The 22,691-nt window shown below is 31.8% G+C and overlaps 2 protein-coding genes and 1 pseudogene across 7 annotated transcripts; 2 read left to right on the plus strand and 1 right to left on the minus strand.

The window, feature by feature from the left end:
• Positions 1-534: 534 nt before the first annotated feature.
• On the plus strand, positions 535-11,921 carry LOC107926450 (2-methylene-furan-3-one reductase). Of its 6 annotated transcripts, none has more exons than XM_041098012.1 (9): positions 535-660; positions 3,413-3,525; positions 3,788-3,844; positions 4,434-4,551; positions 7,621-7,761; positions 7,843-10,723; positions 10,808-11,131; positions 11,204-11,363; positions 11,564-11,921. In XM_041098012.1, exons 6-9 carry the CDS (start codon positions 10,520-10,522, stop codon positions 11,836-11,838), a joined length of 963 nt encoding a protein of 320 aa, XP_040953946.1. In that variant the 5' UTR covers positions 535-660; positions 3,413-3,525; positions 3,788-3,844; positions 4,434-4,551; positions 7,621-7,761; positions 7,843-10,519; the 3' UTR covers positions 11,839-11,921. The 6 variants fall into 6 exon arrangements, 5 of the variants coding, with proteins under 5 accessions (XP_040953946.1, XP_040953948.1, XP_040953945.1 ...); XM_041098011.1 differs by having other exon boundaries at positions 541-655; XM_041098013.1 differs by having other exon boundaries at positions 541-655; positions 3,791-3,844.
• LOC107926563 (UDP-glycosyltransferase 88F5-like) lies at positions 5,655-7,440 on the plus strand (annotated as a pseudogene).
• A 1,900-nt stretch (positions 11,922-13,821) lies between the features above and the next one.
• LOC107926460 (RNA exonuclease 4) lies at positions 13,822-16,465 on the minus strand. The gene is made up of 7 exons (XM_016857307.2): positions 16,387-16,465; positions 15,844-15,995; positions 15,636-15,766; positions 14,917-15,137; positions 14,586-14,795; positions 14,349-14,429; positions 13,822-14,250 (listed from the first exon to the last, which is right to left on the minus strand). Exons 1-7 carry the CDS (start codon positions 16,407-16,409, stop codon positions 14,013-14,015), a joined length of 1,056 nt encoding a protein of 351 aa, XP_016712796.2. The 5' UTR covers positions 16,410-16,465; the 3' UTR covers positions 13,822-14,012.
• Between the last annotated feature and the right edge of the window lie 6,226 nt (positions 16,466-22,691).

Here is a 22,691-nt window from a genome sequence, read left to right on the forward strand (position 1 = left end):
AGAGTTCAAAACAATCACAAGAATAGACCATCACCTCCAAACATGAACAATATTGAAGAAAAAACACCACAAATCATATCTCCTGCCCCCCCAATCTCACATATTTGACAAAGTTGTTAGAAATCGGATTACATCTTTTAATTTACAAATAATGTACAAGTTTCTCATAAAGGAGGAGTAAATTTTTGTAATGAGTCGAAAAATTCGAATTTTAAGGTTGAATTGTTATTAAATCGGGACATCCCGATTATTATTATGATTTGAGCATGGGATTAATAATCAGAAATATAAAATGATGGGTTTGCATTATTAAAAAAATAGTACATAGATTAAATTAAATTGTATAGTGAGTGGAATTTGATTTGGAATGTTTTAAAGCCTTTTAAGTAGCAATTAAGCCGAGGACTAATTAGCAAATAAAGCATATTTGATCAATGTTAGTGGCTTTACTTTATTCCAACCGTCCATCTCCATTAATTTTAACCTAACTAAATCCTAGCCATTCATTAATAAATTAACTAAGCTAGTTATTAAGTAAAGTCATGTATATATGGTTGTGAGTGGGGGAGAGAAACCATTATTTTTCCTTTCTTTCAACCGAACCATGAAGAAAGAACGAAAGCTTTAAGTTGCTTCCATTGCCGGCCACAATTAGGTAAGGTAATAAGTTGTTTTCTTAAAGATTTTTGTAGATTTCTCAAGTATGGATCATGGTGTAGTTAGCCCATTGTTTAATTTTTGCTATTAAGTAAATTAGTTCATGATACCATTGTTGAAGATATGAAGTTTTGTAAGCTTGAAAACACGAGATTCATGATAGTTAAGCTTGATTATGTAAGGATAAAATGAGTTAGTTTGAAATAAAGTTACATCATGTTAAAGTTTTAAAGTTATTATTGAAACATTAAGGATTAGATTGTAAGAGATGAGAATTTTGGAATATTATGGTAGTTTGAGATCCCTAGAGAATAAATACGAGGATAGGATAAAGTGCAAGATTAAAGTTATAAAGGGATTCAAATGAAAAGAACCTAAAATTGTGTTCTAGGCATTGGATATAAGCTCATCAATGATGTAGTTTATATCGAAAAGATCGTACATAGCTGAAGATGAGATCGAAACGTCGAGGAACTGAGGCGAATATGGTGGTCAGATAACTAATTTGGTTTGTGCTAATTTAATAAATATTTATTCAATTCATGTTTTTAATTACTATTAAGTCCTTGAATTTAATATAAAATATGAATATCAAGTATGTTTCCAGTTATGTCGTGATTGAATGTCAAGTGTTAGTATAAATGTTAAGGGATAATATCAAGCACGACTTATGACTAGGTAAGTAAACTATGTCTTATCCCTTGATAATAAGTTCGACTTGAATTATAGAATAATAGTGATAATATTTGATATTGATATAAGTTGTAATGCTATCATGATAGATATTGACACGAATAAATGTCACGTTAGCGAACAAAATAAATTAAATATAAATAAACACATATGAAATAAAATATAAATAGAATGATTTATAATTAATTTATCAAATACGAAAATCAAATAAAACCATAATAAACAGTTGAAATAAAGGAGAATCGAGATTTTACGAAACGTCAAGGCCTGTGAAACATAGTTTCCTTAAGACAGATTCGGCCACTCCTACGGTATTTGGAGAAACGTTGGTCGAATGTCTTCCATAATACAACAATAACAATGATCAAAGTAGTAGAACCTTTACAACAATCAACGAACGAACTTTGCCTTTTTCTATCACCGGAATGTTTTAGAAATACGGAGAGGCAAAAAGAAGAATTTTGAAATCAACGAAATTTCGGTATAAGAAATTATTGGAATGTAGGTTTAATCCTCCAGAATACACAACCTTTTATAGGCTTTTAGGATAGTGGGGCTTAAAATAAATTCGCGTGGGACTTAAAATCTTCGCAAGCCTATTTAGGCTTGATCGATCTGGACATTTCATATTGCCCACGTTGTCTGGGTGCACCTTAATCCCGTCGGGTTTAGACTTGCACCCCCTACACGCGAGGCAAAGTTACAAGCTTAGTCAATCAATTATTTTTTAATAGGGTTCACATATATAAACATATCTCACACTTTGGTATTTAACCAATGTGGGGTCTGTCTTTATTTTTCCTCAACAATATTTTCAAGTAGTTTACTTTGAGCATCAAATTCTCATTCACTACTCAACCATTTTGAGCATATGATATACCGTTGTAAATGTCTCATGAAGTAGAATATGAAACCATAATTTTATGATTCAACTCTCCACCTTTACGTATTGAGAATATGCCTCAAAGTTACCATAAAAATATAATTTTCCAACAATGAATTCTATGCCATGAAATAGTTATGATGTTATCTTGGTAGATGTTAAGATGATGCACACATAAATTTATGTAAGTACAAAATTAGCACATGCTATGATGTAAGATAATTCACAATTTGTCTTGAGACTATTAAACATTGAACTTAAAATAAATTTTATCCTATTTTAGGTATTGAGACAAAAACCTTTTCTTGAGGCATCCAAATATCGAAGTAAAAAGTTTGAAATAAGGGAATTATGTCTTGAGACATAAGTGACCAAGTCTTGAGACACAAACTTCAGTGTCTCAAGATGCAGAGTTAAATTGGCCCATCAAGTTTGAATTTGAATCCTAACTTCATGTTTGATTTCGATAAACTTTGAAACATTTTATATGAGATAATTTAGCTTAACTCATCATGTTTATGCGTATAATTGTGATTGTATGAGAATTATTATGATTGATTGCCAAATTATTTGATATAATAAATTGAAATAGTCTGAGTTACTTCGGAAACATAATGTGATATCATACATCTAGATTTGACGATTAGGTTAGGTGTGGGGTATCACAATTGTAATTTATAATTATCATAAGTAAAGTTGTATATTAATTGTTTTAGAATTAAAGTTTTATTGTTAAAAACTAATATTAAGTGGGCAAAATTAGAATGTTGTTTTTGAAAAAAAAAAGATTTTAGGTTGCATTTTGGTTCAATTAGAAAAATAGGTTGATTTAACCGACTAGATTGTCATAGTAGCTAAAGCACATTTTGTAAGGCATGTTTTCAGCAACCAAAGCGTCTTACAAGATACACTTTTGGGGAAAATAAAGCAAAAATATTGAAAAAAAAGCAATTAGGTCGGAATTTCCTCTTTCGCTACCTCTTTTGCATAAGAAGGAACCTCACCGATGACATAAATCTCTTCATCTCTCTTTAATCTTTCTACAACCAATAAATGTGCAACTTCATTTGCTTGTCTCAGCGTGTGCTTAAAGACACACACTTGGTATCTTTCACAGATTGCTCTAATGTTTAAAATATGAGCACCTATTACTGACCTATCGATTCCCTTTGATTGCAGCTTCCGAATCACCGATAAGGTGTCTCCTTCGATCTCCACCCTCGTAAGTCCAACATGCAGCTCCATCTTAATCATCTGAAAACATGCCAGTGCCTCAACCGCAAATGGTGAAGGTATGTTGCCATACAAAATGCTTTTTGAGAATAACACCCTGCCAATAGTATCTCTGATGATAATTCCTAAGCATGACTTGTTATTTTGCTTACAAAAAGCTACATCAAAATTTATTTTGACAATTTGTTCATTTGGTGCCTTCCATCATACTTGTACGACTTGCTTTACTGTTGTTCTTTCATTGATTCCATCAATTTCCTCCAAATAATTTCTAATAAAATTTGCCGTCTCTGATGCTGTTATGTTTTTTCCTTCATGCAGCAGTTGATTTCTCCCAGCCTATATAGCCCACAAAGCACAACAAAAGATTCGACAAAAGTACTTAGAATTGTTCCCAAAAAAAAGATTCACCTAGTTTTTGATATTCGTAACTGGTGACGTTTTGGTCACATAATGCCTAACTACTGCTAGATCTCCTTTGATTTCAAACACTCCATAAACACATATTCCATTGTTTCGAATCCGTTTGCACATCTAGGGTATTCTGACATTCCCATCAGCCTCCTGTAATTTAGATTAGAAAAAGTAGGCAAATCGTTCTTTTTAATTCTCCATAATGTATTTTTTTTTTATCTTAGAGGGCAAATCTAAAAGCCAATGCTTTTTGTAAAGTGTCGAATGGGGATGATTACTCCCATTTGTAGTTCCCATATTATTTTCTTGTAATAACAATTTGTAAGCACTATGCACTGTATACTCCCCCAATGCCTTTCCACCCAAGCCAGGAAATCCTCATGTAGAAACTATGTCAAAGGAATGCTTAAAATGCGTTGGGCCTTCACTTCATTAAAGATAGATCGTACAATTCCTTCTCTCCATGTCCTCAATCTTGGATCAATCAAATCAACCAATGTTTGTATACATTGATTAGTAATAGTTTGCTGAATTTTGAAATTTGGATTCCCAGGTATCCACGCATCATCTCTCATCGAGATTGCTGCCCCTGTACCAATTCTCCAACACATCTCAAACACTCAAACACAAGAATCCCTTTGAGGCCCGCACAATTTTCCAAGTATACAAAGGTAGATTCCGTAAACTCGCTGTAGAAAGTTCATGTTTGGAAAATATTTTGCCTTTAAAGTTCTCACTAACAAGGAATTTAGGCAAGTAATCAATCACCAACCTTGTTTGGCCAGTAGAGCCAAATTAAACTTTGCTAGGCAACATAATCTCATACCTTCATAATCTTTTAATTCACATAATTGTCTCCAAGTGCACCAATAAATTCTACGCTTATTACTACTTTTACCCCACTAGAAATTACCAATAATATTTTCAAGTTCCACACATAAGGAATTTGGTAATAGAAAACATAACATGTAATACATAGGAATGACTTGAAGAACATATTTAATGAAAATCTCCTCACCTCTTTGTCAAAGATGTCAGATACTCCACCCACTTATCTTCCTCCTCATTCTATCCTTCAATCAATGAAATGCCCGTTGTTTTCCCCACTCACTATGTTCGGTAGCCCCAAATATATTTTCGGTTTCGTAGGCATCCTAACATTAAGCATTTGTGAAACCAATTGCTTGTCTTGATATGAAAAATTAGTCAAATTATTCTATTAGACTTTGTACTTTGTGCAAATTGTGGATTTAGTACCTCTATTTTAATTTCTGTATTTTTTGAATTTTCAAATTTTAATCTTGATCCAATGGTAACAGTTAAATTTGTTTGGTTAAATTATGTTATTAGTACTGTGTTATGCGTAAAGTTAAAGATTTAATCCACATTCATCAATTGGATCAACCTTAGTGGTTATATTTTTTGAATTTCAAAATTTTAGTAATAAATGAAAATAACAAATAACATAGTATTACAAATGTGATAATATATTTGACACATCAAATTTTAAAAATAACATAATTTAAATTAATGAATATAATAATTATCATTTGGTAAGGATTAAAATTTTCAAAATTAAAAAGTATAAAGAGTGAAAATGTACATGTGCTAAATCCGTGAATTACGCATCTAATAGCAGAATTTAACTTTTATCTGACACAAACTTTATATGAATGTTAACTCATAGTCCTCCTAGTCTTCAACTAGATATTTCTTAAATTTAAATTGTACTTTTCTATAAAAAAAAAAGATAAACATGTCGTAATGATAAAGACATGAGTGGGTGAAAATGAAAGACCAAGGAAAGTTTGTTCCAACAAATACACAATAAATTTATTGTTTCGTCAGTGTTCCAAAACACTCTTCTTCAAGAAAAAGAAAGAAAGAAAATAAACAATGCAAGAGACGATCGTCCTCTACCCATCGCCCGGATTGGGCCATGTGTTCTCAATGGTGGAGCTTGGCAAACTCATCCTTCACCACTACAACAACCGATACTCCATCACCATCCTCCTTACCACTGGCTTTTGGCACACCCCAACCATCATCTCTTACATCAATTCCGTCTCCCAAGCCTTCCCATCTATCTCCTTCTTTCGCTTCCCTTCCATCTCCATTGACCTATCTCAAAACTGCAGCGGTGCCGCCATTGCCTTCCACTTCATCCACCTTCATGCACCCAACGCCCTCCATTCTCTTCAACAAATCTCCAAATCTCAAAAAATCTCCGCTTTTATCATTGACCTTTTCTTCACTTCGGCTTTATCTATGGGAAAAGATCTTAACATCCCTACTTTTTACTTCTTTACCTCTGGTGCTTCTACCCTTGCTGCTTTCCTTCAAATCCCAAAGCTTGATAAACAAACCTTTGGAAGAAGCTTCAAAGATCTGCCCAACACGGTCTTCCATTTTGAGGGTGTGCCATCGTTGAGAGCTGTACACATGCCTGAACCTTTACTTGATAGAGATGATCCAGCTTATCATGATTTTATGTACTTCATGTCAAGTCTTCAACAATCAGATGGAATCATAGTCAACACTTTTGAAGATCTTGAACCCATTTCCATTAAGGCTATTGCTAAAGGTTTATGCCTTCCTGATGCTCCAAGTACTCCACCAACTTTCTACATTGGACCTTTGATTGCACCAAGTAAACATGAAGCTGAAAATGACTATTGTTTATCATGGCTAGAGAAGCAACCGAGTCAAAGCGTTGTGTTCTTGTGTTTTGGAAGCCATGGGACGTTCTATCCACCCTAAGTTAAGGAAATAGCCAAAGGGTTGGAAAAAAGTGGGCAAAGGTTCTTATGGGTTGTAAAAGATCCACCCAATCATGAAAAGACTAAGCAAGTTGAAGATAACCCTGATGTGGATTTAGACAGTCTTTTACCAGAAGGATTTATGGAGAGAACCAGAGATAGGGGTTTGGTTGTGAAGTCATTTGCGCCACAAGTAGCAGTGTTGAACAAGGACTCAATTGGTGGCTTTGTGACTCACTGTGCGTGGAACTCGGTATTGGAAGCGGTGGTGGCTGGGGTGCCTATGATTGCATTGCCTTTATATGCAGAGCAACACTTGAACCGGAACATTTTGGTTGAGGATATGAAGATGGCTATTCCGGTGGAGCAAATGGAGGGGGATGGGTTTGTGAGTGGAACTGAGTTGGAGAAACGAGTGAGAGAGTTTATGGAATCAGAGAAGGGTGAGGAACTTAGAGAAAAGAGCAGGAAGATGAAAGAGAAGGCCTTGGCTGCCATGGGTCCATCAGGGTCTTCTACTAAAGCACTTACCAAGCTGGTTGAGTTATGGAATTAAGGTTGAGGCCGGTGTTTCTTCTATTGGTCTCTTACAAGGTCATTAGGTGTGGTGTGAGGAAGGCAGTCACTAAAGGATCTACTGTTTTTATATTAGTATTAGTATTCTTCTTCTTTTAATATTTTATATACAAATAATAATGAAATAAAGATTTGCTTGAAGTGATAAACAATATTTTAAAATTTTAAAATTGTAATATGAATTCAGAGTTCACCGTATATAAAAAATAGAAAATTGTTGTTTTAGTCCTTTAGAAAAATTTAAAATTTAAAATTAATAAAAGTAAAATTATACTTCGGCCCCCCTAAAATTATAAAAATTTAATTTAATCCTTTAAAAACTATAAAAATATAAACTATTAAAAATTAAAAATTCATTTACCTCTAAAAAAGTTTTCTGACACAGTTAAATAAAACATGGTAAAGTGTTCATTAGAACAGTTGAAGAAGGCAAAAACAATGGCAACCATTGCTGCGTGGCAAAGCTCAAAGACTGCTCTTTCTTTATCCTCAAACTCCTCCTTGGGCCAGCGTCTCTCAATTCCTCCTTCTCTCTCCCCTCTTAATGTAAGTTCTTTTGTCTTTCCTCTCAATTTCTTTTACCTCATTGTTTGCTTCAATTTACACAATTTTCTTGTTTTTTTTCAGTTCATTGAAGGTTATATAGAATTGGGTGTTTCGCATTTTTCACTCTTTTGCCTTGGATTTCTTTTGACCAAGTCTAAAGCAACTTGCTTTATTCTTTTGGTTCAAAGGACTGAACTTTTTGATTGTATAATATCATATTTCACATAAACTCTATTCCTTTTTAACAGGAGAATGATAAATTAGATTTTGCTTCTCTTGATATTCAGTATTTTTAGCTGTATCTAAATTTTTCAAGAAGAAAAAGCTAAATATCAAGAAGAAAATTTTGATTTGTTATTCTCCTATTAAAAAGGGATAATGATAATGTAAAAACACAATTTCATTCAATCATTTCTCTATCTAATTTAGCTCAAATTTACCAAAATATTAATCAAACATATACCAATTTAGAATACCAATTTATTTTCTAAATTAGTGTCATTGCTTAAAGCAGTTTTTTTTTTTTGAATAAGGGGATTAAATCCATCTCTTTGAAGCATAAAACTTTCAATAGTACATCATAGAATAAAAAATAATATAGACATAGAATAAAATTTTAATAAATATATTAATATGTTATTGATTAAATTTTAACTTAAAAAAATAAAAAAGGGTATATTTCATACGCTATTTGTTTTCTTTTTCTTTACTTATTTCTTCTAAAAAGCTAGATGACAAATAAAAAATATTTAATATATAACAAAATGTGTCTTTGATATTATTCAATAAAAATTGGGCCTACAATTTTTATATAATATCATCACTAATTGTTGAATAATTGTAATGTACTTTTTTTTATTACCATTTAAAAAACCCACTAAAATGTGGTCCAATTACAATGTGCCACATGACATCTTTAGGTAATAAAAATATAAATAGATTAAAAATTCTAAAAATAAATAAAAGTTTAAAAAATAAAAATAATTTAATTAATAAATATATAATAAATATATTTTATCCTTTGACTTTTATCGGTGTTGACCAATGTTGACCGATGGTTGACCTAATAGTTTTTGATATTTTTATTTAATAAATTATTTTTGAAAATTTTAGTCTATTTTTATTGTTAATAGATATAGATGCCACATGACACTTTCTAATTGGATTGAAGTGCCACATGGCACATTCTAATTGAGTCACATTTCAACCGGATTTTTTTAGATAATGAAGCGAATTGGTAACAAAATATAACTTTAGGTAAAAGTCTGAGTAAAAAAAAAATACCAAAGTGAGAAAAATAATATACTTCATCGGCCAAATGATGCTTTAAGCCTTATTGAAATAAGTAATAAAAAATATAATATAATGATAGTTTATACTATATGAAATTCAAATAAAATATTTACAATTTTTAATTTTAAAATAATTATAAAAATGCAAACCACAAATTTCTTACCCTATAGAATGGACCCATAAGTTAGGTACTATTCATCAAATTTAAGAATATTTGATCCACTGTTAGTGCATACTCTCATGCACCACCAATTAATAGTAAGATAACACATCGCTACTTATGTAAAATAAAAAAAATTTAAGGGTTTAAAAATAAATATAAATAGCTTTATTTTTAAAAATAAATATTAATTAAAATTTCAAACTAAATTTATTATGTTGACAAATTTTTAATATATTTTTTGAAATTTTTAGAATTAGAACTAAGTTGATAAATTCTATAAATGTTGAGGGTTAAATTTATTCAATTTTTTAGTATTCGAACTAAAATGACAAATTTTGTAAACATTGAGGGCTATTTGTTGAATATTTTATATTTAGGATCAAATTAATAGAATGTGTAAACATTAGAGGGCTAAATCTATTGTTAGACTAATAAAAAAACTCACATCAGCTTTCTGTCACTAATCTAACGACAACTAACAGGAAAGTGACAAAATATATAATTTCGATTGGCATAAGTATTGACACAATGAATTTGAGTGTGTTGAAGCGTATTATACTTTTATTTATGGGTTGAAGAAAGATTATAAATCGTTTTAAGCATAGTATATATATATAAAAAGATATAACCAAAATTTATAATCAGATTATTAAAAAAAAGATAATAAATATTAAGTAAGCATATATGCAAACAAACACCAACTCTCATATTCAAAGAATTCAAATCCAACCCCCTATGTTAATTTGGTAAAATAATTAGCCGAGACTAAAATTTTGGTCTAATGTGTAATGTTATACATAACTATTAAATGAATATATTTTTTATTTTAAAATATCATATTAGTGAACTTATTAGAAAAATTTGACGGAGTTAACGATCCATTATTATTGGATAGAATAATTGCGCTACTAAAAATCTATTGTTTATCTGAAATAAATATTATTTTTAAAGATATCTTTTTCTTTCGACCCCTTTTATTATTAACAAAATAAAATATTTTGGACGCTGGGCGGTGGTAGCTGCACCTCAAAGCAGCCACAGCGCCGGCCATAAAAACAATACATTTGAATAATCATTCACACAGGAGTCAACATCGACTGTTAGTGAATCACCCTCCTTAATCCATTTGAATAATCTTAAGAATTCCATTACATTTTTAATTGTTTAAAGCAGCCTCAACGATTACACCCCATTCACCCTCCTATAAATACTTGGCACTTTCTTACCACAAACAAAACATCTAACAACAAATTATCTATTTTTAATAACACAAAAGAAAGTTGGTTTTTTGAAAAGAAAAAAATGGAGAATGTTCCATGTACAATGAAAGCTTGGATTTATGGACAACATGGGAAACCTGAAGATGTTCTGAAACTCAAGTCCGATGTTGTTGTTCCTGAATTGAAGGAAGATCAAGTTCTTGTTAAGGTCATGGCTTCGGGGCTTAATCCAGTTGATAATAAGAGGATGCTTGGCATTTTTGTTCAAGCTGAATGCCCTTTTCCCGTAAGTTTTTTTACATTACTAGCTATAACTTAAACTCAGTTAAGTGTCTGATATGGATGTATTGTTTTATTTTTGTTTTTTCAGACAGTTCCAGGGTACGATGTAGCTGGTGTGGTGGTGAAAGTAGGAAGCCAGGTAAAGAACTTAAAGGTAGGTGATGAAGTATATGGTAACATCCATGAGAAAGCCTTGGATCATCCCAAACAATACGGCACTTTGGCCGAATACACGGCGGTTGAAGAGCGGCTATTGGCTCCCAAACCCAAGAATCTCAGCTTTACCGAGGCTGCTTCACTGCCGGTCGCCATCGGAACAGCTTACGAAGGCCTTCAACGATGCGAGTTCACCGCTGGTCAATCCATTCTTGTGTTGGGAGGCGCGGGTGGAGTTGGCAGCATGGTCATTCAGGTACGTTTATGTCAACGTTACCAAATGATTGTATTACCTTTGTGGTATGCTAAATTTGTATTATTAGATCAGCTGGCCAAGCATGTTTTCGGAGCATCAAGAGTTGTGGCTACTGCTAGCACAGGAAAACTAGAGTTGTTGAGGAATTTGGGTGCTGATTTAGCAGTTGATTACACCAAGGAAAACTTTGAAGATCTCCTTGAGAAATTTGATGTTGTATATGACTGTGTTGGTAAGATTAATATAGATTCTTTTACTTTCAAATCTAGTTTGAGAATGGAAAAAATGTTGCAGATGTTAAAATTTGAACTTTAAATTAAGCCTCGGGCCTAATCTACTTGATAAGTTTGACTACATAATCCAACTGGATTATGCATCGGGTTTATTATATGCTAGAAAAATAACAAGCCTGATTTGTATACGAAAAACCAGGGCAATGTGAAAGGGCAGTGAAGGCAATGAAGGAAGGTGGGAAAGTTGTGATAGTGATTGGAGCAGTGACTGTGCCAGCATTTGTGTTTATAGTCACTTCAAATGGGGCTGATTTGGAGAAATTGAACCCTTACTTGGAACGTGGGAAAGTGAAGGCTGTTATTGATCCCAATGGCATTTACCCTTTCTCTCAAACACTTGAAGGACTTGCATATGTCGACACTGGTAGAGTCGCTGGAAAAGTAGTCATATATCCAATCCAACAAGATAATTAATTTAAATCTCACATTTGTGATGCAAATGTATGGTTATATGTTACCAATTGGTCTCATGTAATAAAAACAATAATGTTTCCCTCTAACTTCATCAAAGTTACATTGTAATTGCACTATTCGAAAAGTAAAAATTGATAATATAAAATTAAAACTCAGAAGTCGTTACTACTTTTTTCGAGGATGAATCTCACAAAAAAAGATTTACAATTTTCGAAATAATAAAATAAAAATTTCAACACAAGAACTGATATAAATTTAAGAATTAACTAAAAATAAATATAGTAACTATTAGGAGAATAAAAATACAATATGGGTTAGAAATTATTAGAAGTGAGTAAGTTTATTTATCTAATCCAGTTATTGATAAGTTTAAGATTCATGACTAAGATGATCTTAAGATGTAGGTACTTGGTTGGTGTATCACTTATAGGTGTTTAGAAAATCCTATGTTGATGTATGTCGTATAGGAATTAAGTAAACCTTAAACCAACACCGGCATCAACCCTCACTACGTAAGTTGGTGTATATGTTACAGACAACCCCATCCATCAGTGTATAGTTTAGTAGGTTTAGATAACTATTCAACTAGATCGCTAAGGTTAAGCAAATACTCTCGATATTTAACTCTTCCTAGATTATTGCTTAATCTAACAGTCACTTAAATTAATTATGAATAAGCAATTGAACAATTAATATTTATACTGACTTAAATTTATCTCTAATAACCGATTTACTTCATCATTACTTGAGCTATTAGTTCATAACGAGCATCATAAACAAAAATAATAAAACAATCATAAGAACATTAATTGAAACATTATGAAGAGAAATAGAAATCCTATTGAATAATTGAAACTCCAAAACTCAATCCAACCATTACTTCAATGAACATTAGCAGGACGACTGTTGCTCTCTTTTTGCACACCTAATTGAAACCTAAATATGGTTGTTGTGTAGACCTAATTAGGGATTCATTCAATTTGGCAGCGACTAAACGAAACCATATGCGGCAGAACAGTGTACTGTGGCGCACATGTTGCTTCGACACTCCCGCATATTTTTTCTATCTCATTTTGTTTTCGCTCGTATTCAAACTCGGTCTTCATTTCAAATTGGACCTGATTAAAGCCAAAGCACTTATTAAAATGCCTATTACTTAAATAACTAAAAATAAGTAAAACAACATAAAATATAAATATGATGCAACCTATGAAATTTATCCTAATTATGCAATTAAATATAATATTTACTTAAAAACTCATAAGTGAAAAAAGTACAAATATATTTATATGATGAAGACTTTGATGGTGGTGTTTGATCAAGAAAGCCAAGAAAAATCAGAGGATGAACTTTTATGGAAATCTGATTCCATTTGAAACCAATGAGATTCAAAGATGAAGTTGTAGGTGTCGAGTGGTCCTCACAAAAAGGGAATCAATATTAACCATGAGGTGAAGATGGTGCCAAATGCATGGTAAATATCAAACTCTCAACTAAAACATATGAAAAAAGTTGTCCACATTTCCCAACATTGATCATCATCCTGGGAGAAAAACCCAAGATAAACAGGCAGCTGAAAATTGCAAATTTATTAGAGAATTGAAATAATATTGTTATGACGATTCATATTTCATAATCTCTTTATATATGTTGAATTTGTGTTCTTGTTGGAATTTTTTACGGTATCTATAGGTTGATTATTTAACAGAATAAACTTCATTCAGTTCAGATAATTATAAAAAAATAATCAGTTCACTCAAATTAACCGAAATTTAATATTTGAATGTTATTTCAATTGTTAAATTCATAATATTTTGATTATTCATTCAGTTTAATTTTGTTAAGTTTGTATGCTTTCTTATTAGTTATTTTAAACTTTTAATGTGTCTATTAATGTATTTATCATGTTTATTTTGGAATTTCAGTTTTTTTTTTTTTGAAAGAGGACTGTAGTCTATAAACCAACCGAGCTAAACTTACTCTATGAATACTCTTATAATTCCATTTATTTAGATGATTTCACTAGCATACATACATGTATATATAATCCAATAAATTGTTTACTAGTACAAATAAACACTAGGGAAATAACAATGAACTACTTCCTTCTTATTGCTATAACAAGTAATTGGGGGGGGGGGAGGAGAATGAAATAGTGGCATTTCTCAGTGTCTTTACGCAGAATCCAAGCACCAACAGTAGTAATCAGACCTTGAGATTGCCAACATTTCTTCAGGGGACATCCTCTCGAGCTCGTTTTGCCTCCACGACGCGAAGTTGTTCCGGTTTTGAGGGTCGGAAGCCAACGGGTAGTCTTGTCTCCTATGAACTTGTCTCCTCATCCTAACGTAAAGCCTCATTGTTGCAACACAATCCTCATAAGGATCTTGAATGCCATTTTGAATGTCATACCTAATTCACACCCAACATGATGCATCACTCTCTCGTTAACGATCGTCGATCGGATACCGATCGTATAGGGGAGAAATGGATGATCTATAGACACTTACCCCAAATATGCTTGAGTTAAGTACTTGAGTGAGTTGCTAAGTTTGCTTGTTTTCATCAAGGGAGGATATTTTGCAGTATCCCTGTAAACAAATATCGAACATGAATACTTTAAGAAAACCGAAGAGTTCGAATAATACAAAACCTGCAAGCTGTATTGAAAAAAGATTGTAGTTTGACTTATATATATTCCTTTTGAATGTATGTTATATATATATATGGCATCCTTAAACTTTTACCTTATCATTATTGGTGGATATTCGACTTGCATTTTATCTAGGTCATGATCAAGACCATGCCCTACAAGAATCCTAGCTTTTCCACCTTTAGGTGATCGAATTTTCCACGTTGGTTCTCCATTGCAAAGGAAATCTTGAACCTTTCTTTGAACTTGTCTCAATGGCATTGCATCCCTTAAATGTTCTGGTCGAATGCCTGTTGTTTCGTACCTGAAAGTAATTCAAACAAGGAACCTATGTTACTCAGACTAAGGCAAGTATCGGACCAAGTTTGAATATATGTTGAACATGAAAAGATTAGGGATTACTCGGATTTATCCTATGGGCATACCTATAGTTTGTGACTGGAATAGGAGGTTTAACATAAGTATGGAAGATTATATTCTCCTTTTCATCAATGATGCAAACCCTTGCACAAAGATCCAATGACCTATCGCTTCCACCACCAACAGTTTTGCATGCAAGTGCAACAACTTGTGGGCCTCTTGAATAACCATTGTCGATTGTTAAGCTATCTCTAAGCCCCAAGTTAGCCATGTAAGCTGATATCCCCTATTACAAGTAAAACCCACATTTTAAATCAATTTCAATATGGGAAAAAAAGTGCCATTATAAATATACATACAATAGAAGTATCATGGAGTCTCCTGCACTAAAAGTTAGATTACATTTTGCCCTCCTTTACTAAAGAAAAAGGGGTAAATTGGTTCCTATACATTAGATCAAAAAGAAAACTAGTCTTTTCTATTAAAAAATTTATCCAATTTTACTGTTAAAAATTGACGTGGCTGACAGAATAACTAGACAATTCTACATGACGTGCCACATGTACTTTATTCTGACGTATAGAGATCATTTTTTAACAGTAGAAATGTATGAAATTTTTAACAGAAGGACTAGTTTACTCTTTGATCTTATATATAAGTACTAATTTACTCATTTTTGAGTAGAGAGAATAAACACAATCCAACTTTTAGTATAGGACCTTTATGATACTTTTATCTACGTATATATGTATGTATATAAAGACAATTTGACTTGAATTAATACATGGTTCACTCCAGAGAGCTGGCATCTGTCTTGATGAACCCTAAGAGCATAAGGGCTATCGAGAATGGCTAAACAAAACTTGCAGCCTCGGATGTTGAACGCGTTCCTGCATTCTTGTTTGGGCAATGGACCTGTATTTATTAACAAATTTATATAGTTTTCAAGAATCCGTGACATATATATATTACAAATGAATTGAATTAGTTACCTATTAGATGTTCCCTTAGAGATTCAAAGGATCGGCAGTGCTTTTTACAAACACCACAAGTAGGTTCATGAACTGAATGAAACAAAGTTCTCATATGATCAACCAAATGTTCCATCCTATTGAACTGTCTATAGCAAGCTGCACATTTGTTCCTGCATTACAACATTAATCATTGAAACTTGTCATACATATATAAAATTATTATACATATCAAATCTCCGGTCACATCCTCGTAACTCTATGACAACCTAAGTATATTAGACCATTATTACCAAAGCCTACGGGAAAAAAAAGAGGGGACAAGGAAACAGCAGAAGGGACTTTTTCCTCTCTTCTCTTCTCCATCTTTCTCCATAACTCTCCATGAGAGAGCTTACTTCCTCCATTATCTATTACCAGAACAACCGGCTCTCCGACCCATCTCAAATGGGGTGAACCGACCAATACCATCATAATCTCCGCCTTGTTCGATCATTGCATCAACAAAATTACTACATTGTTGGGTTTCATATACATATGTCTAGGGTTGAGATTGAGACATACCTTGGGTTATCTGCACACTCCATAGCTGGTTTTAGTGATGAAATATAGGTGAAGTATATATTATTAGGGGAGGTACTTTGAAGGTGAGGAAGAAAGGGGGGATTGGGGAAGGTATTTATATGGGATTAAGGAAGAAATGGTGGTGTCCCACTAGGATGATTCCTTGAGAAAAAATTAGTCATGAATCTGCTATGGTGCACCAGAACATTCGTAGTAATCCAGATGCTCTAATGGCCCACTCATCAACTTAGAATATTTCCCTTCTCTTTCTTTTACGTGTATGTGCATGGTATCCTTGGGTATACCACACCAGGAAATGTGTGTGTATGATTAACTTTATGTGTGTTGATATCTTAAAAGTTATTAAAATGCTCCGAACAAGAGAGTTTGTAAACATTTTTGGAAATTTCTACCTATCTTGTAAGATATATTTAATAAAATTTTATCGATCTAGTAACTTCAACATAAAGATGTGAAATTATAATTTGATTTTTTTTTTAATTTTAGAATTATAAGTTAGTACAATGATAAAATTGCATCTTTTACCCTCAAAAAGAAAAAATTTCAATCTATTAAAACTCCCAAGTAATACATCACAAAAACAACAAACAACAAAATCCATAGTTATCTTAATCGAATCGGATTGATCAGTCGAACTGGTTGATGGGAATTAGTCAGGGTATCGATTCGGAGAAAGGCTTTAGTCCAATTGAGTCACAAACTGATATGAACTAGTTGAATCAGACTGAAAAATTGGTTGAACTGATTTTTAATATATTTTTAATATTCTTTATTTTTATGAGTTTTTAATAATTTATTTAATAAAAAACTGATGAATTGGTGACCTAACTGATTTGATCACCGAGATTCTTTAAGAGGTTTAGGTTCCAAAAGTGCATGATAAATACCGCCAAAGTTCAATACAACAGAGGAAATTAAGTGAAGTACTCTAGATAGAAGTTATAGAAAGGTGTCTATAACTTCTTCACCAAGACCTACCCCCAACCTAGAGTAGCTAGGTGGGGAAGGAAAATTAATCCTTATTCGTACATGGGTGTTTCTCGAACAAAATGAACCACTTCAAATAGTTTCATTGCTCCAACTTAGAATATAATTAATCCGGCATGGACTACATGAGCCCCCAATAGTTTACTGAATAAATTGATAAGTCGAACATTCTTTGCCCACCAAGTGAAACCAATGGTTTCTTGGTCAAGACCGACTAAATCTAAAGTTCCATTAAAAAGCGTTTCCATGAGGCGAAACCTCCTTAAGGAATATAAGGCTTTCATGAGGTTGATCTTGAGCCTCCATCCAAGCACAAATGCCTTCGTTTAAAAGAATATTTTTACGGTAGAAAATCTCAAATTCAAGATCTTCCACTACACGAATTTTTTGGAAAACGAAATCATAGATACATAGGTACAATTCTAGAAACCTTGACAAAATTAATAAATTAACACCCAAAAACAATTTCAATTAAAACAAACAACCAACGTTTCCACAACATTCAAATGTTGCAGCATTTTTCTAACTTTTCATGTTGGCATTGCTTCATCTTCTCTTTTCATTTCCTCTCTTGCATTCTCAAATTTTTTAGTATAAAATAAAATGTTTACAACATATTTTTTCGATGAAATAACCATTTCATTTTATTCTTTCTTTTTTGTTAGGACATGTGGTTTTCTTTTAACTTTGACAATGTTCATGCAATAATTTGTCATGGTTCACTTTTTTCCCTTTTAGATTTGGTCAAAGATTGCATTGTTCCCAATTGTCCTCTTTTACTTAACATATAATAGCAAGCTTACAAGTTTCCAATGGAAGAAAAAGAAAACTTAAGCATTTTGGATGGACATTTACTTTCAGTGCGATGCGTTTAGTCTTTCTTTTTTCTCAAGTTACAGTTTTACTGTAGTATTTAATTTCACTATCACAGCTGTTTTTACACTAACATAGTTAAACGCGTTGCCCATCCAAAGATAGCATATACAAACAAGGCAAGTTTCATTAAAAGAAAAAAAAATCTTGAATATAGCTAAATCATTGGAATTGAGCTCAAATTAGCCAAATTTTAGTATCCTACAATATTGAATTTTATTAGTTCACAAGTATGATTTGACTTTTTTTTTACTTGAATAAGTTTGGAATAGTTTCTATTATAGACTAAAAATTACTGTATTATATAATATAAGAATTTAGGTTCAATTCCTAATAATCTCAATTCCTACACGCAATTATATACATATATATAAAAACTACAACTCGAAAATAATTTATTTATTTTACCTAATCTCATTTATGAACAAGTCTACAATCTCAAAGTTGATGTTCACTTAATAGTACAAAATAAAACTTATTCTTACATTAATGTTTTAGAGTTAATAGCATCAGGCATCCCTTAACTATTATTCTTATTTTAAATTGGTTCTCAAACTTTAAAACATTCTAATAACATCCTCAAACTATCAATGTTATATCAATTAGGTCATTATTGTTGAATAACATGTCAAGTCTTATGTGACATAATTTAAAATGAAAATTTTAAAGAAAAGTAAAACATTGCCGGATAACTTTTAAAAGTAGAAAACTAAAAATGAAGTAAACAAGAAAAAATAGATTCAGTGTTCGATAAAGCTTTTGTAAAAGTTTTGGAAACCTTAAAACCAAGATTTTTGCAACATTCATTTTTACAATTTTCATTTTATTTTCATTTTAAATTATGTCATATAAGATTTAACATCTCATTTAATGATTAGAATAACGATTTTAGTAATAGAAGGACCTTATTGATATAACCTCGATAGTTTGAAGATGAAACTAGAATGTTTTAAAATTTGAGGACCAATTTAGAATAAGGATCATAATTTGAGGATATTTGGTGCAATTAACTCTAACATTTATAAAATTTATAATTAAATTTTAAAACTTTTTAATTCTTAAATATGAATTCAAATCGGTTAGGGTTCAAGTTCTCTAGTTAATATCATCTTCAGGTGTTATCTACATATCGAACAAGAAAAGTGACATGAGATAAAGTCAAAGATTTACATACATGAGAGTTGAATTGATTTCTAAGCGAATTGTTCAAAACCGATCAAGAAATAATTAGTAGCTGAATCGGTTTTATAAATTTCTTATTTTTAACTTTTATAAACTTTAATTATTGTTAATCCCGCAATCAAATTAACTAAATTAAAAATCGATAATTTAACCATGGAATAGCAAGGTAGCTTAAGGTCCTTGTCTTTGGGCAAAGATTAAAGTTAGAAGAATGAAAGAGGTTTGACTTGAACTCAATAAAAGACATGGGGAATGTCAGTACAGCCTCACTTTTGACTGTAAAGGAGCCTTAAGAAGATTCCCTCAATGTTGCTTTTGTAGACGATAAACAAGAGGCTTGAAATTAAGTCAAACAACACTTTTCATCTTTTGCCTTAGTTGACTTATGGTCCATACTTCATACATCCATCCCACATTATCAAACAACATCTCTTTTAGACTTCTACACAGATTATTCGAGTTTAAATATTTTTTATTTAAACTCGTTTTTGATCTAATTTGATTCGATTCGTCATTTTAAATAATTTAGATTTATTATTTACGTTTTTAATGAATCTAAAGGTTAATAGTTGGTATATCTATTCTATTATTAAAGTTTTTAATTAAGTAGATATTAGGAGTTAACCAAATATTAAATCAATTAGAGAAATAAAAAAAATAAATTTACAAAAGAGAAAGAATACATTGATAGGTTTATATAAGTAATTTAATATTTGTAAAAAAACCACTAATACCCTTTTTTTTAAAAATATATATATATATATATTTATCAATAATTATTATTTTAAAAAATATTATTTCAATATTTTTATATATTTTATATTTTTTCATTCACATAATAAATGTACAAAGTGATACCATTCTATTTTTTAGCATGATAGAATTTATCAAAAAAAAAAATACATGCAAAGTGATACCATTCTATTTTTCTTTTCTCTTGGTTCATGAAATCAGCTTTCCTTTATCGTCATATAAATATTTGAAAGTATATAAATATGTGTGTAATATAGCACTTCAAATAGGAAATACAAAGTAAAAAGTTTAACATTTTATTTCTTGAGCATTAAAAGAAGTCAATTATTCACATTTTTATATAATTTATATTTATTATATCTATATTTATATTATTATAATGATTTTGAATGAATTTAATGCTGCAATTCTCTAAAAAAATTGAAAACTTTATTATTCAAATAGAAGAATCACGAAATACATCTTGAACAAAACTAGATGTTGAAGACTCGAAGGCAAGCTAAAAAAAAAAAGAATAAGGTGGCATTGAGATAAGAACATAGAAAACAAAAACACAACAATTTGTTTATGTAGTTCGATTTCCATATGTTTGCAGAGCCTAGCTTCGTGAGTAAATTCACTATCTCTAATCCTGATATGAATTCAATGATACCACAAAAGCATACTTGAAATATTACTATTGATTCATTCATTCATTCAAGATTTCCAAAACATAAAAGATAGTTTCATATATATATATGCACATACATACACATAGTACTTAGTTAACACATCATTGGATTTTCAACTTCAAGTTCTAAACAAATTCTTACGAGAATCTATATTACTACTTACTCGAGTTTTGGAGTCAAAATGGGTTATGACGTTAGGCTCATACTTTCTATGTATTACCTAATCAAAAGTATATTCACTATACTAAGCTTTGAGATAGTCCTACTCGTTCATGAGTCGAGGCATTCCTTAAGATTTTCTTCCATTTCTAGTTTTGGCTCGTCACTTGAATCTTCATTCAGATTTCAGTTTAGATCTATCTTTGGATCCTCTTTTGTTTCTTTCTCCAAAATAAGTATGGAGTTTATTAACTTTCTAGTTAGCTTTCTAGTATGATATTTGCTTAACAACGGTGTTCCATGAGCCTTTCACTTCCCATTACATCTCTATAGACCTTAACTCAATGTGATAACTCTCTTTGTACTGTAGAAGGTTGTGATCACGACAAACCATTTGACTAAATTTCTATACTTCGATGGCTTCATCTTTTCCTAAAGTTTTCCCAAAGACATCAGCTGTTCAACCTCTATCAGGGTGCCTTTCAGAGTGAGGTATTGTACCTTATCTTCTTAGATCAATCCATGTCCCTTCCAAAACAACTTCTTACATTATACAACTTACCGTAATGGGATGTTGGATGATACAATCACTCAATCTCATCCTATAATCTTGAATTTCCTTCATCAGTTATCTACACCTTTACATTTCTCTTGCACAGTAATTACCTCAGATACACGCATCAATACTGCCATAATTGTGTGGTAACTAAAAAAATTTCTTATGGATCTATTCATCATAATACTTATCCTCATATACTCTTTAGTTCATGATACGATTCATATAAAATTTGATGCTAACCCATTTTCCTAAGATTTCGTCACCTCAAAGAACCAATGAAAGTAAAACTTCATGAATGTAACCCCCCTCACCCGACCTACTCGTCGGGTCCAAGCTGTAGTATGCCACATTCATTGCCGGAGCAACGATAAACAGTTTTTGCAACATTCAACCAATTATATATACAAATAAGTATCATTCACATTCAAAACGTAGAACACAATAATTTTTGGGTCCCACACGAGCTTACGAAAGCTCTTTTGTTAACTCAAGCATGAATTCAGACCAAATTGTAAAGTTTTGAAATTCTCAGACTGAAATCGTCATTTCATAATCTCCACATCGTGACATTGCTATCTTAGTGAGTTACGTTGGGACGTCACTCACTGTCAAACCATGTCACGGCGTTGGGGACTCGAGGTCATGACGTTGGCCTTATTTTGGCAACTTTACACTTTGGTACCTATTCATTTGTTTCATCCAAAACAAAGTCATTACACAATTACACATGTAATACCCAATTTTTTTCCCGGCCTATATTAAAACCAAATTTAATAAATCCAAAAGTCCAAAAATAACAATGTCTAGTTACAAAAAAATTTAGCCCAAACCCCAAAATTACATTGGCCCGAAATAAAACAAAAAATAAATAATAACCCCAAAAGCCCAATTTACAAAACCCATTTTCGCGGCCCAACAATCAGCAAACCACTCAAAACCCTAAACGCCTTTCAGCCTCCGTCGCTCCCACGCACAGCAGTTCCTACGTGCGCCTCCACGCCAGCTGTCCATGTACCTGCAACGCAACAAACAAAGAAACAAGCAGCAAAAGAAACGGACTAATAGCAAAATGGAAGCAAAGAATTATTTCCTTTTTTCAT

Source organism: Gossypium hirsutum, chromosome D07 (assembly GCF_007990345.1).
Source record: "Gossypium hirsutum isolate 1008001.06 chromosome D07, Gossypium_hirsutum_v2.1, whole genome shotgun sequence".
Lineage (NCBI taxonomy): Eukaryota > Viridiplantae > Streptophyta > Magnoliopsida > Malvales > Malvaceae > Gossypium > Gossypium hirsutum.

What these genes read in the sequence shown, in the direction of transcription:
- LOC107926450 (XM_041098012.1), top strand. Translation starts at nt 10,520, where the DNA reads ATGGAGAATGTTCCATGTACAATGAAAGCTTGGATTTATGGACAACAT. An exon ending in AAGCTGAATGCCCTTTTCCC is followed by an intron (nt 10,724 to 10,807) that starts GTAAGTTTTTTT and finishes TTGTTTTTTCAG; the next exon opens with ACAGTTCCAGGGTACGATGT. An exon ending in TGTTGTATATGACTGTGTTG is followed by an intron (nt 11,364 to 11,563) that starts GTAAGATTAATA and finishes ACGAAAAACCAG; the next exon opens with GGCAATGTGAAAGGGCAGTG.
- LOC107926460 (XM_016857307.2), bottom strand. Translation starts at nt 16,409, where the DNA reads ATGGAGTGTGCAGATAACCCAAG. An exon ending in ATTCCAGTCACAAACTATAG is followed by an intron (nt 14,796 to 14,916) that starts GTATGCCCATAG and finishes AATTACTTTCAG; the next exon opens with GTACGAAACAACAGGCATTC. An exon ending in TTAACTCAAGCATATTTGGG is followed by an intron (nt 14,251 to 14,348) that starts GTAAGTGTCTAT and finishes GGTGTGAATTAG; the next exon opens with GTATGACATTCAAAATGGCA.